General features: G+C 38.8%; 4 protein-coding genes across 5 annotated transcripts; all 4 read left to right on the top strand.

Annotated features, from left to right (window-relative positions):
- The first annotated feature begins 1,313 nt into the window (after positions 1 to 1,313).
- Positions 1,314 to 3,776, top strand: abhd6b (abhydrolase domain containing 6, acylglycerol lipase b). The gene is made up of 9 exons (XM_072448565.1): positions 1,314 to 1,515; positions 1,648 to 1,780; positions 1,898 to 2,054; positions 2,147 to 2,260; positions 2,356 to 2,488; positions 3,050 to 3,207; positions 3,293 to 3,347; positions 3,423 to 3,523; positions 3,589 to 3,776. Exons 2-9 carry the CDS (start codon positions 1,656 to 1,658, stop codon positions 3,766 to 3,768), a joined length of 1,023 nt encoding a protein of 340 aa, XP_072304666.1. The 5' UTR covers positions 1,314 to 1,515; positions 1,648 to 1,655; the 3' UTR covers positions 3,769 to 3,776.
- Positions 3,777 to 4,157: 381 nt separating this feature from the next.
- kctd6b (potassium channel tetramerization domain containing 6b) lies at positions 4,158 to 5,394 on the top strand. The gene is made up of 2 exons (XM_072449718.1): positions 4,158 to 4,455; positions 4,578 to 5,394. The coding sequence occupies exons 1-2, from the start codon at positions 4,429 to 4,431 to the stop codon at positions 5,262 to 5,264; spliced, it is 714 nt and encodes a 237-aa protein (XP_072305819.1). The 5' UTR covers positions 4,158 to 4,428; the 3' UTR covers positions 5,265 to 5,394.
- A 1,077-nt stretch (positions 5,395 to 6,471) lies between these two features.
- Positions 6,472 to 7,454, top strand: uqcc5 (ubiquinol-cytochrome c reductase complex assembly factor 5). Its single transcript, XM_072449717.1, has 2 exons — positions 6,472 to 6,715; positions 7,281 to 7,454. Exons 1-2 carry the CDS (start codon positions 6,562 to 6,564, stop codon positions 7,364 to 7,366), a joined length of 240 nt encoding a protein of 79 aa, XP_072305818.1. The 5' UTR covers positions 6,472 to 6,561; the 3' UTR covers positions 7,367 to 7,454.
- Positions 7,455 to 7,884: 430 nt separating this feature from the next.
- On the top strand, positions 7,885 to 12,554 carry LOC140363252 (14-3-3 protein beta/alpha-1-like). 2 transcript variants are annotated; one of them, XM_072449716.1, is made up of 6 exons: positions 7,885 to 8,045; positions 9,089 to 9,391; positions 9,763 to 9,886; positions 10,388 to 10,551; positions 10,631 to 10,726; positions 10,814 to 12,554. In XM_072449716.1, the coding sequence occupies exons 2-6, from the start codon at positions 9,092 to 9,094 to the stop codon at positions 10,868 to 10,870; spliced, it is 741 nt and encodes a 246-aa protein (XP_072305817.1). In that variant the 5' UTR covers positions 7,885 to 8,045; positions 9,089 to 9,091; the 3' UTR covers positions 10,871 to 12,554. The 2 variants fall into 2 exon arrangements, with proteins under 2 accessions (XP_072305817.1, XP_072305816.1); XM_072449715.1 differs by having other exon boundaries at positions 7,890 to 8,045; positions 9,084 to 9,391.
- The last annotated feature ends 139 nt before the right edge of the window (positions 12,555 to 12,693 follow it).

Here is a 12,693-nt window from a genome sequence, read left to right as displayed (position 1 = left end):
CAATGATCATGGAAAATTAGCAAATGGCTAATGCCCCAGCATCCCATGTCCTTAGTAACACTGGTGTTAAGTTATTATGACTAGAAGCCAAATATATAAGGTTACAACCCAGCTCGGTAAGGGATTGGAAAAGTAACAAAAACACTATGTTAAAAGGGTAAAATAAAGTTGTAATTTAGATAACAGGACCGAGTGCTTGATAAAGTACAAGAGACAGACAGAATAGCAAACTGCTGGTTGCCCTGAACAGATGTGGAGTGTCTTTAAATAGGGAAGGGAAGGATTGGCCAGATGCAGAGGTGCCTCACCAATCAGAGGGCCAGAGGAGAATACAACCATAAACAGTGCTCCAACCACAGAAGAACTTCACAGCCATTTTACATGGAGGAGAAACCCAGTTTTTAACACACACACAAAAACAAGAGAGGAACTGCAGGCCAGGGGCCGTAACAGTAAGTAATTCCAAAAAGGAGAGCCCTCTGCTGGGTTCAATTGTTCTGCTCTAGTTTGTATGTAGGTCATGTGTAGTTGACCACAGACTGGGCAGTACTAATTTACATGATTATCTAGAACATTGTGTACACCATGTACTGCGTTATATAAGGTTCTTTCATTAGTAACCAAACCTCACATTGGCAAAAGGGAATTTTAGCATAAATTTACATTTAATATATCCCTTTTATTTTTATTATTGTGGTAAGATGGTCTATTTACAGCTTGAACCACAGGAACAGTCTGACATCATTAAGATTCAGTTTGTAATTATAGATGTCAAATCTTCCAGCAGCAGGTAGTGTCCTGCCTCAACTGTCTCAAGTATGACCCCCAGTGGTAAATCTAGTCTCAAAGGTCTATTTTATTCTAAAAATTATCTCCTAATTATTGAGTAATTAAATTAGTTGAAATTATCTCCTAAATTACAATAAAACACAATATAAAGCATTACAGAAACTTATTGGATTTAATGTGCAGATCATCATAGGTTGATTTAGGTCTGTATGAAAACAATAATGCACTGTACAGATGTACAGTAAATGAGTTCTTCTCACAAGAGATTACCAGAGGAAAGTTATATTTATGATTTGTGTGTATGTTTGCAGTCCCTGCAGTTCATTCTGAGCCTCAGGGGACCAAGAACCACATGCTGATGCTAAGCCTGAATAAATATTATAAAGATATGTTATTGTCTAAGGAAGAACAAAAGTGTGTATCTGCTGATACAATTTCTTTGATTTTACAGCATATAAATTGATACTGTGAGATTATGTTTAAATTAATGTAACTGCTACACCAGTGTTCTCTTTGAAACATTGACTGGCTAATGTGATGTCCCAGTTTTTCTTCTGCCAGAGGTAATCAATGGGATTATCCAGAGCAAGCGTAATCGGACAATATCATCCATACAACGTGAGACTTTTAGCGACAGGAATTTACCGTTTTTGTTTTCAGAAATCTGGAGACACTAAGCTGAAATAAACATCTTCAGGAGCCAAACTGGGATTTGTCTTCAACAAGGTAAAGTCCTGTTTAATATGTTGTGCCTTTGGAGAAAAAAAAACTGTCAATTGTTCTATTCATAAATGTAGATGTAAAAACGAATTTCTCTGAGGATTTTTTTTATTGTGTCAATAATCTGTGTTCTTATAGTGGATGTAATGGCAGCAGATCTAGATATCATCAACTTGTTTATCATTGCTGGAGCCACACTAGCCATTCCCATCCTGGCTTTTGTTGCCTCTTTTCTTTTTTGGCCTTCAACGCTCATAAAGGTTTATTATTGGTGAGCCTTTTGTGTCATTTAAAATAACATTGTTTTAGTTCAGTGCCGCAAGCACAGTGAAAGAAACAACTTATCAGTTTTATCCTTGGCTTTTTATATTCCCCTCCTCATCTACAGGTACTGGAGGAGAACGCTGGGTTTGCAGGTGCGGTTTGCAGACTGTGGTGGATATCGCTTCTGTTACTCGTACAGAGGAAAGCCAGGAATGAGACCAAGTATTTTAATGCTGCATGGTCTGTCTGCCCATAAGGACTCATGGCTCACTGTTGTCAAGGTGTGATCAGAAAGAAACACTGTGATAAGTTGTTATGTGACTCATAATTCAAGTGAGAAATAGTTCAAAGATTAATTTCAGGCCGTTTTCAGTACCTACCAAAGCACTTGCACATAGTGTGTGTGGACATGCCGGGCCATGAGGGCACAACACGAATCAACACAGATGATTACTCCATTGAGGGGCAAGCCAGAAGAATTCACCAGGTAATAAACTGTAGTAATCCATTGTAATAACAACACAAATTATTGAGGTTGCAACGTTGTACTTATATCCTATATGTGCTGAATATTTTCCCTAGTTTGTGGAGGCCGTTCGTTTAAACAGGAAACCTTTTCACCTTGTTGGGACCTCAATGGGGGGAAATGTTGCAGGAGTTTTTGCAGCCTTTTATCCCACAGAAATATGCAGTCTGACCCTAATATGCCCAGCCGGTGAGTATGCTTTCTATACCTTTTATTTCTATTTTTTTTATATAGCTAATTTGGAGAAACTAACGCACAAGTTGGCAGTTTTGATCCCTTACTGCATAGAGTGACCACCTCAAATTGAAGTAAAAGTTGTTGGGATGTAGTAGGACGATGTGGGATGAATAGTATTTATTACAAATTAATAACTGTACATGGGCCAACACATTACAACCTAGTAATTCAGAATTCACCAAAAGTTATGTTTTTGTTTTTTTGCTGTAACTGCAAATCTCACTTATTTATTTATTAAATTCATGTTGCACACGTGAAAAAGTGGGGCATTCTCTCTGTACGTGAGATGAGGGACATAGGCCTAAATGGCTGGACAACCAAAAAAGGGACAGGGGGTTCATTATATTCATAACATACTATGGCAGTATTGGTAGTTAGTAATCGGCCTTCTTAAAGAGAGCTTTGCATTTCACTAGCTCTTTATAGTTTGAAGACATCCTTGTCCTGTTGTCTTGGAGTAATTGGTTCAGTTGTCTTTATTAGTATATAACTTTTATGTTCTACCCTTTGCAGGAATAAAACACCTCTGTGAAACTAAATTTGACAACCATCTGCAGGATCTGGAGCACAGTAATTTCACACTAAACATCCCACTGATCCCAACAACACCGGAAGAGATGGAAGACATGTTTAAACTTTGTTCTCATGTTCGCTTTAAAATACCACAACAGGTCAGCTTGACAGTTCATAAATAACTATTATTAGGCTACTTCTCCTGTTCCTCACTAAACATACTACACTGTGCTTTCCTCTTAGATTCTACAAGGATTAGTAGATGTCCAAGAACCCCATAATGAATTTTACCAAGACGGTTAGGCATTGCCTGCACACTATTCCATTTAAATGTGTTTGTGGTCAAGCTCATCTAATATTGCGTATTCTTTAGTTTTTATGGAGATTGTTGGCGAAAAATCAAGATATGCTTTACAAGAAAACTTACATCTGATCACAGCACCCTTGCAAGTCATATGGGGGAAACGAGACCAGGTAATGTGCATAATGCTTGGAATGGAATTGACAAAACAAGGCACTTCTTACATTGTTTCTTTCAGGTGGTGGATGTGTCTGGAACTGCAGTGATAAAAGAAATATTGCCTGGATGCAGAATTGACCTACTGGACAACTGTGGACACTCAGTGGTGATGGAGAGACCGTCTAAGACAGCCAAACTCATCCTGGAGTTCATCATCCAGCAGCAAGAGGCCAGAGGGGGTGCAAAGAAGTCTTCCTGAGGGAAAAGGGAGACACAAACTTGAAAGACTGGGAAATATTCATCTAAATAATTGGCCAACTTTTTTTCATATGAGGGAATGCAGACACTGGCTGACTGCAATAAAATATTTTCAGCTGTGTAACCTTTGAATTTGTTTATTGTTTTGTAGAAACGAGTACCAGCATGCTGTAGTGTAGTGCTGTCGTGTCTGCTGATGTGGATGCACTCGACTCGTTCCTCCCCCATCTGACTCTCATATGTGCGCATTTGCTGCAGCCTGGAGCGGTCCACAGCTGCCACAGTGGCCGATCTTTGCTGCAGCCAGACTTTACTGGGACATGCAATCGATTGCCCTCTACGTATAGGAAAAAACAGGGGACTGGCGAGGAACCGCTTAAGCTAAACTGGTTTGTTTGGGATTTGGGCGTATTGACGCAAGTTTCAAGCTAGTCGCGCGCTAGTTAGCATTTAGCTAGCTATAGGCTAGGTTGTGCTAGCTGAGCATTGTTTACACATGCGGGTTTAAGGGTCTTGTTAACTTAGTCAGTGGTGGTCTTTAGTCAAGCGGACGCAGGACATTCCACGGCTACAGCCTCCTTTATCTACTGGCACGGCGAAACCAACACTGAAGACGACTTTTCGGATTTGGGATTTCTCTTCTGCCCAAGCAGTTCTTCAAATGGAGAATGGAGATTGGGGTCGTAAGGTAAAGACGGACATCATGATCCCCTGCCTGCTGTTTATGTATTATCTTGCATTACCACTTTGTTGATGCCGTAACAGTGTACATGTTTTTGATTTTGACCATTCTGGTTTGTTGTCTTGCAGGTGACTAGTCCAGTTACTTTAAATGTCGGGGGCCAGCTTTTCACCACCAGTTTATCCACTCTGCAGCGCTACCCGGATTCAATGTTGGGGGCCATGTTTCGGGGAGACTTTCCCACAACCCGGGACTCGCATGGAAACTATTTTATAGACCGAGATGGGACACTCTTCCGTTACATCCTGAACTTCCTACGGACATCTGAACTTACTCTTCCTCTTGACTTCACAGAGACCGACCTCTTGAGGAAAGAGGCTGACTTTTATCAAATTGAACCTTTAATCCAGTGCCTTAGTGATCCCAAACCGCTCTATCCTCCTGATATCTTTGAACAGGTAGTTGAGCTGTCAAGCACAAGAAAACTGTCAAAATACTCAAATCCTGTCGCTGTTATTATTACACAACTTACTATAACCACGAAGGTCCATGCCCTGCTTGAAGGTATAGCTAACAACTTCACCAAATGGAACAAACATATGATGGATACAAGGGATTGTCAGGTATCTTTCACATTTGGACCATGTGACTATCATCAAGAAGTGTCCCTCAGAGTTCACCTCATGGACTACATCATGAAACAGGGCTTTACCATTCGAAACACACGTGTACATCATATGAGTGAACGTGCAAATGAGAATACAGTAGAGCATCACTGGACTTTTTGTCGACCAGCACACAAAGTGGAAGATTGAGAACCAGTATCTTAAACATACCTTAAAGAAAACTCCCTGGCCAGCATTTATAGTATATCGTTATGCTCAATTGAGAGGACACAAACTATGTATGTATATATGTATGTGTATATTGGTGCCATTCAACACAGGACATAGTCTACTGAATTATGCTCCAAACTGCACACTGAAAGAGGATTGAACTGAAACTATTGGACCTTGAGTCTCTAAATAAAAATAAAAAATCTATCAATTACACAGCCCTGCCACAATATATTAGTATATTCATTAATTTTCTACCGCTTGTTTCCGTTAGGGGTAGGGTGTGACTGGAGCTTACACCAGTGACTTTGGGCCTTAGGTGGGGTACACCCTGGACAGGGGCCAACTCGTCGTAGGGCCTAGACATAGACACACGGACAACCATTCACTCTCACATTCATTCACTAGGGCCATGATCTCCTTCTTGGGAGGCAAGAGAGCTAACCGCTCTGCCACCGTGCACCCATATATACGTATATACGTATATACGTATATATATATATATATATATATATATATATATATATATATATATATATATATATATATATATATATATATATATATATAAAATGTAAACATGGGTATACCTTAGTGTACAATAAAGCCACTTTAGAAATGTGTGTACATTTTTCCAATTGCTTGAAAACATTTTCTTTTTAACAAAGTAATTTTATATTTGCTCAATGTGGTGGTGTCCTTCATTGTTAAATTATTTGTAGCGTAATCTTGTCTTAATTTGCTGTCTAGTTTTTTTGTGTGTTCTCAAAACACTATGTATGGTACGTTTTTGTAAAGTTGTATAAATCCATTGCATATGTCTGAATGTCTTGTGTCTTTACCTGTGCTACAGTACTATGTTTGACATAATCCCATCAATAATGTGTTCAATAAATTCATTTGTATATTTGTTCATATATAAATTCAATTGATTTACCCGTATAAAGAAACAGATGTACAGAACATTTTCATACCTGCTGCAACCAAAAGGTTTGTCTTATCCGCGAAATGGGTTTCTGACAGTTTTCTTTTTATTATTAGAAAAAAGTAATAGCGTTTAGATTTAACCGGAAGTGACAACATTGAAAGTGCGTTTGTTTCCTTCATCATTGAAGTCCAGGTACGCCCGTGTACACTTTTCAATGCGACACCGCCCGTTTGGTCTACGCTGGTGAGAAAAACGTGCACACTTCGCTGCCATTACGCCTTACTTCTCAAGGGGTTACATGGATCGGTCAACCTTCTCCTCAAACTGAGTCAGTCAGCGTAACAGAAGATGTTGCATAGACGTGAAAACATTAGCTTTATTCTTAACTTAGTTCCTGGTAAACGTCGTTTCGGTACCTACAGGTTTCTGCCCATATTTTTCTGTATTGGGGGTGTCATGGAGTGGATCATGATCAACGTGAGGATCGGAGAAGAGACTTTCTGTAAGTGTACAACAGCTACTGCGACTCTGAATGTTTGCCACGTTGTTATTACCTGATTAACATGACGCATTTAGATAATTAAAGCACGCGGGGTAATTTGTTCACATGTTTTTTTGCTGTTTGTTTTTGTTATTGAACCCCGCGTGTTACTCTAAAAAAAATCCCCCATTTTATAATATAGTTCCTAGGTGGACCTTCCCTAATCTAAATGCTCAAATTTAGACACAGGTCATAATTTGCCATTCTTAGTGACTTTACTGGAAATGTGTGTCGGTAATTTGGTAAAAAAAATATAAAACAAGTAAAGGTGGCAGAAACAGAAAAATGTAAAGTGTCAATTGATTCAAATAAAAACTAAATGTATACATAGACTAAAAAATCGCATCGATATTTAGCCTACATAATGTATAGTTAATAACTTTTTATATATTATACTAAATTATTGAATATTATAGATACATCTTGCACTACTCACCATATTTGCTGCTAGTCAACTATTACTTTATTTAATCCCATCTATTATTTACAGCTGCAAATTCATTATTTTCTTTTTTTTTTATTTCAGATGATGTTTACCGAAGAAAACAGTCAGAGCGAGCATATCAGAAGAGGATTGCAGAGGATTTTACAGTAGACCCTGCTGCCAAATAAACTGACATGGGATCTGTGTGTCAGAACAAAAGATGCATACCTAAAAGGACACTTACGAAAAGAAGAAATGAAAAATATGTGTTTAATATGAATTATATTAAGTTAATAAATATGCAGTTTAGTTTTTTTTTTGGCATATTAAAAATACAAATTTTAACTTGGGTTTGTCTATATTAGGTTGCCATTTCATCATATATTACAGTTATTAGTTATTCTTTATTAAATGTATTTTCCGCAGTGTTTGAGACAATGTGTTGCTTTAGGCTACACCTAATGCAGTAAAGGGAAATTTCATCTTGTAAGTTGTAATATCACAGACACATACAGTACAATACAATACAATGTCATTTTGCTGATTCTATAACTCTGTATATTTACTGAATAAAGACACCTACATATCAAAATCCACTTAGATATAAGTGCCAAATCTGTCGGATAAAGGCTAAAGGTAGGAACAGGCGTATCGAAAAATAAGCATATTTATCAAATGTATCCTGGTCTTGGTGTAACACAGCGTGAATAAATGCGTTGTGCAGCATTACGTAAGGCAGATGCGTGGTTTATAACAGGGAAATCGAAGCCTGGGTAGCGGAAGTGGTTCTGCCCTGAACGATAGGCTGATCGAGACGACACTGAATCGCCCGGAGAGACTAAAAGCAGAATTAAAAGCATCCATACCGTAAGTGATCTTATTTGAATATCGTATATGTCATTGTATTATGGATAAGGTTAGTCATCTGATGTGATAACATAGCTGAGTACAATCTTAAGCTCGATGCTGAAAGCACATAACCGAGTAGAGCGCACGGGCCGCTGGTCGAAGCTAGATGCGTTCGCCTCGGCTGCTTGTAGCGCTTAGATTCATGACACTTTGTTCTGACAGCGCTGTAGTGCAGGCCAGCCGTGTGGTTAGATGGACAAAACGCACCAAATGTTCATACACGACCTTGTGTTCCGAATAGTGGGTGTTTATCACACCAAATAACTCTTTTATGTCCTTTAAATTACAGCCATGTTTTCATAAATGTCGGCCATTATCTGTTCATGGCCCTGCTAACCAGCGTTACCGTTATCTTGGGTAGATGGACGGCAGCTAACTCTTAATGCACACCTTGAATTCACGAACACGACACATCCACAATAAATATTATGCCCAGTGTATGCTGTCAAAGTAGTGTAGATTATAACGCTGTAACGAAACGAAAGGGCGTCCGATGGCTGTCGCCAGCGGCATTATCTGCGACAGGGCTGCCAGCTATTGAAGGGTGGGCATTAAAGCCAGGCTAGCTTAACCCTGAAGACATCCGCTCCTTTTCTTAGGATTTAACGCGGTCAAAGGATAATGGAAAACTGTCCTAACGCTATTCGAATAAACTGTCGCGTGTGCACATTTTCTTTGATCAAACTGCTGGTCGTGTGAGCATACACTTGTGACTGGAAATAGGTTAGCGTAAATGCGGCTAACATTAGCACAGTTTGTGTGGATGACCCAGTTGCCTAAGGCCCAGCTCCAGTTAAACATCGCTGTATCTCGTCTAGTATTATTATGCTTCTGAATGTATATATCGTTATCATACTTGACATGCATACAAAACACACGTAAAATGTGCACATAGATAATGTTGAATAAACTCAAGTTAGAACTAGAACTAATTTGACATTATAAAGATGTGTGTAATTAATTGTAACGCCTTTATGTTTGTATGTTGTCGATTAGTCCAGAAGATGGACAAGAACGACCTGGTACAGAAGGCCAAGCTCGCTGAGCAGGCTGAGCGCTACGATGACATGGCTGCGGCCATGAAGTCTGTGACCGAGCAAAGTGCGCCTTTGGAGCTTTCCAACGAGGAGCGCAACCTGCTCTCCGTCGCCTACAAGAATGTGGTGGGAGCGCGCCGCTCCTCCTGGCGTGTCATCTCCAGCATCGAGCAGAAGACTGAGGGGAATGATAAAAAGCAGCAGATGGCCAAGGAATACCGGGAAAAGATCGAACTGGAGCTGAAGGAAATTTGCAACGATGTGCTTGTATGTTATTCAAGTACTAAATTGTTCTGTTTGTCATTTAGACCAGGGGTTATTAAACATTTCAAAGCCAGGGATTCCTTATCATTATGCAATTATCCCAAGGGCCCCTATTGTTCTCCACAACATAAATTCAGAAGTTCAAACCATGTTTATAAGCAAATTTGGATGAAATGTTAATTTCTCAGAATCCCATTACTGTAGTTGCTTTTAATTGTTATCGAAATTGTAGCGTCCAAGTAATTATCAATGTTATTAATATTTTGAGGGGACTCCAAACAAATGACCCCCTGACCTCCAGGGGACCTGGACCCCACTTTGAGAACCACTGATTTAGACCAGATTGTTAATCCAGAAACATAACTGTTTTTCAGAGCCTACTGGATGTATACCTTATTAAAAACGCGACTGCACCTGAAAGCAAGGTCTTCTACCTGAAAATGAAAGGAGACTATTATAGATACCTGTCTGAGGTTGCATCTGGAGACGACAAGAAGGGTAAATTCTAATTATTTGTTCAGTAAACTTAGGAAATGTGTATTCCATTTTGGTAGGACTGTGTACAGTGATCCTTCGTTTATCGCGGGGGTTACGTTCCAAGAAGAACCTGTGGGAGTCGAAATCCGCGAAGTAGAAACCTTTAATTTTTTACAGTTATTATACAATGAAATACTCCATAAAACATTGAAGCTCACGCGCACCGCTCTCACCGGCCTCTCACACGCGGCGCCGCTCATACCGGCGTGTCCCGCAGCACACCCGCGCGCTCTCACCGGCCTCGCAAACTTCAATTTGGCAAGCGGTTTTACGTACGTGTACATATTAATCCATAACGTTATTGACACACAGGTAGAGAAGACGCGGAGAGACAGTTTAGCCAATCAGAATGCAGAACACAATGCATGGTGAAAATCCGCGAAGCAGCGAGACCGCGAAAAGTGAACCGCGATATAGCGAGGGATCACTGTAATTTTGTTTAATCACATCTTTTTTGTGTAGAAACCGTTGGGCATTCTCAAGAAGCATACCAGCAAGCCTTTGACATCAGCAAGGCAGAGATGCAGCCAACACACCCCATCAGGCTTGGCTTGGCCCTCAACTTTTCCGTCTTCTATTATGAAATCCTCAGCAGCCCAGAAAAGGCCTGCAGCCTGGCTAAGACGGTATTAAATCAGAATTTTAACAATATCTTTGACTGATGTGGTCAAACAAAACCATAAAACATATTTTGTTGCTTTTCAGGCCTTTGATGAAGCCATTGCTGAGCTTGACACTTTGAATGAGGATTCCTACAAAGACAGCACCCTGATCATGCAACTACTAAGGGATAACCTGACTGTGAGTTAACAGCACAGTACTTATTGTTCACCCAAAAAAAAACAAATTTAAGTACTTAAATTTATTTGATTCTTTCCTTTTCTGCAGCTGTGGACATCAGAAAACCAGGCAGACGAGCAGGAGACAGGAGATGGGGAAAACTAAAGGAAATTGCACTGTTAATCCACCTACACTCTTTATCTTAAACACAGACAGCTTATATACATCCCCTCCACTCCATCAGCCCCTCCCACTTCTGTATGACAAGCAGCCTGAATTGCTCCTGATCAACTAGTTTGACCCCTCTCAACTTTATTGTGAGGTGACAGGGTAATTTTTTTTTCAGTTCTTAGCAGACTCAGTCACTTTGTGGAAATATGTTGTATTGAGTACTGAGTCCATGTTGCTGAATATGTTTTTATTTTGGCTTTGTATGTACTGTATGTATGCTGGTATGTGCAGCAGGAGAGCATGTGAGTGTGAGTCCTAGAATAACTGGTCGGGGTTTGTTGTGAATTTTAATGGTTCCTTTCCTTTTATCCCTGCTATAATTTCTTGTGCATTTTTAATTCCTTTTTTGTTACTTTTATTTGTGATTCCTCATGCTATTTAGAATTTTTATTATGTAGGGTAATCAAGCTGGCAGTTCATTTTCAAAGACAACACTGTGAGGGTTAATGTTCAATTTCACTAAAAACTATTTGAAAAATGGCAAAATCCTGTATTCAGCTGACTGCAATTCTGCTGTGAGCTCATACAGAAAGGAGGCAGGCTGTATTGTGACACTGACATCTTGGTGTAGTCCTCCTTGATCATGTTCACAGTTTTCACCGTTAAAACGTTTTAAGGGACCCAATAAATGGTTATTTTAGATTTGTTTTAGACATAATACATTCCACCTTCTTAGGAATAGGCAAAGCTCATTTTTATTATTTTATTAAGTATGGTTTGTCTCTTGTAGTTTTACTCGCTGTTTGGGTGCTGCTTGAACACAAATATAAAAAAAAAATGTATGTGCATAAATGTGGTTCTCAGTATTTTGCAAGTTTGACTATCATCTGTATGTACAACTAAAGTAATCTTATGATATTGATATTTGAAATTGTCTTAACACGCACTGTACCAACACTGCTTGCAAAATATTCCTCCTCAATGCGGTTAATTTATCTAATTATTCATTTTCCTGTGTTGGCTTTTGGTTAGTGCCAGCGAATCATAAATCATAAATACAAACCGAAATGGAGAAATCTTTTGTCTAAACCAATTTCATTTTGATATATAGTGTGGATAAGGACATTAAAATATCAGGGTAATTTGGATATTTGGGAAAATGATCAGTGTCACAATACCATAGCATCACCACTACATTCCACATATAGTAGTTGAAGACACCATTCCACATTTTAGCTGGCAGTCTGTCCATTATGACAATGTTCCAACGAATTGAATTAATCTTATGTTTGAAAAAAGAAAAAAAAAAATGAATCCATGTAAGTTTGTTATTATGCTTGATGAAAATGCAGTTAGTGAATGTGGGACAAAGCCTGTCTGTATATCAGGTATCTACTTGCTTTGTTTTTACTGATAAGTCTTATGGCTTAAAAAAATAATAATTTGCTTCTGTAACAGTCTATTATTACCCAGTGCACAAAAGTGGTGTGTGAAACTTTAGAATAGCTCTTAAAAGCAGTGACGAAATGGAGATAAAACAATGGTTGGTGTAATTCTAGCTTTGTGTTATGTATCTTAAATCCATTCTAGTTTCACTATACATGTAAGAAATAGGAAAGTGTCAAAGACCATTCAGTGAAATAAAGTTTCGTTTAAGATAATAAACAAATTAAATCTTTTTTGTTTCCCCATCAGTTGTAATAAGGCACATCATCTTATTACAAGTGAAATAAAATGAACACATTGTGAAATTAAGGTTTGTTAATTGAAGCAAATGTACACATGGAAATAATTGTACTCCAGCAAATCAATTTATA

The sequence above is a fragment of the Eucyclogobius newberryi genome, unplaced genomic scaffold (assembly GCF_026437365.1).
Source record: "Eucyclogobius newberryi isolate DKJ021-1_F unplaced genomic scaffold, fEucNew1.0.hap1 SCAF_17, whole genome shotgun sequence".
Classification (NCBI taxonomy): domain Eukaryota; kingdom Metazoa; phylum Chordata; class Actinopteri; order Gobiiformes; family Gobiidae; genus Eucyclogobius; species Eucyclogobius newberryi.
This window is presented reverse-complemented; position numbering and strand designations above follow the sequence as displayed.

Coding starts and splice junctions, on each gene's coding strand:
- abhd6b (XM_072448565.1), top strand. CDS start 1,656: ATGGCAGCAGATCTAGATATCATCAACTTGTTTATCATTGCTGGAGCC. Junction 1,781..1,897: donor CTCATAAAGGTTTATTATTG/GTGAGCCTTTTG, acceptor CCTCATCTACAG/GTACTGGAGGAGAACGCTGG. Junction 3,524..3,588: donor TATGGGGGAAACGAGACCAG/GTAATGTGCATA, acceptor TGTTTCTTTCAG/GTGGTGGATGTGTCTGGAAC.
- kctd6b (XM_072449718.1), top strand. CDS start 4,429: ATGGAGAATGGAGATTGGGGTCGTAAG. Junction 4,456..4,577: donor ATGGAGATTGGGGTCGTAAG/GTAAAGACGGAC, acceptor GTTGTCTTGCAG/GTGACTAGTCCAGTTACTTT.
- uqcc5 (XM_072449717.1), top strand. CDS start 6,562: ATGTTGCATAGACGTGAAAACATTAGCTTTATTCTTAACTTAGTTCCT. Junction 6,716..7,280: donor GATCGGAGAAGAGACTTTCT/GTAAGTGTACAA, acceptor TTTTTATTTCAG/ATGATGTTTACCGAAGAAAA.
- LOC140363252 (XM_072449716.1), top strand. CDS start 9,092: ATGGACAAGAACGACCTGGTACAGAAGGCCAAGCTCGCTGAGCAGGCT. Junction 9,392..9,762: donor AAATTTGCAACGATGTGCTT/GTATGTTATTCA, acceptor ACTGTTTTTCAG/AGCCTACTGGATGTATACCT. Junction 10,552..10,630: donor CCTGCAGCCTGGCTAAGACG/GTATTAAATCAG, acceptor GTTGCTTTTCAG/GCCTTTGATGAAGCCATTGC.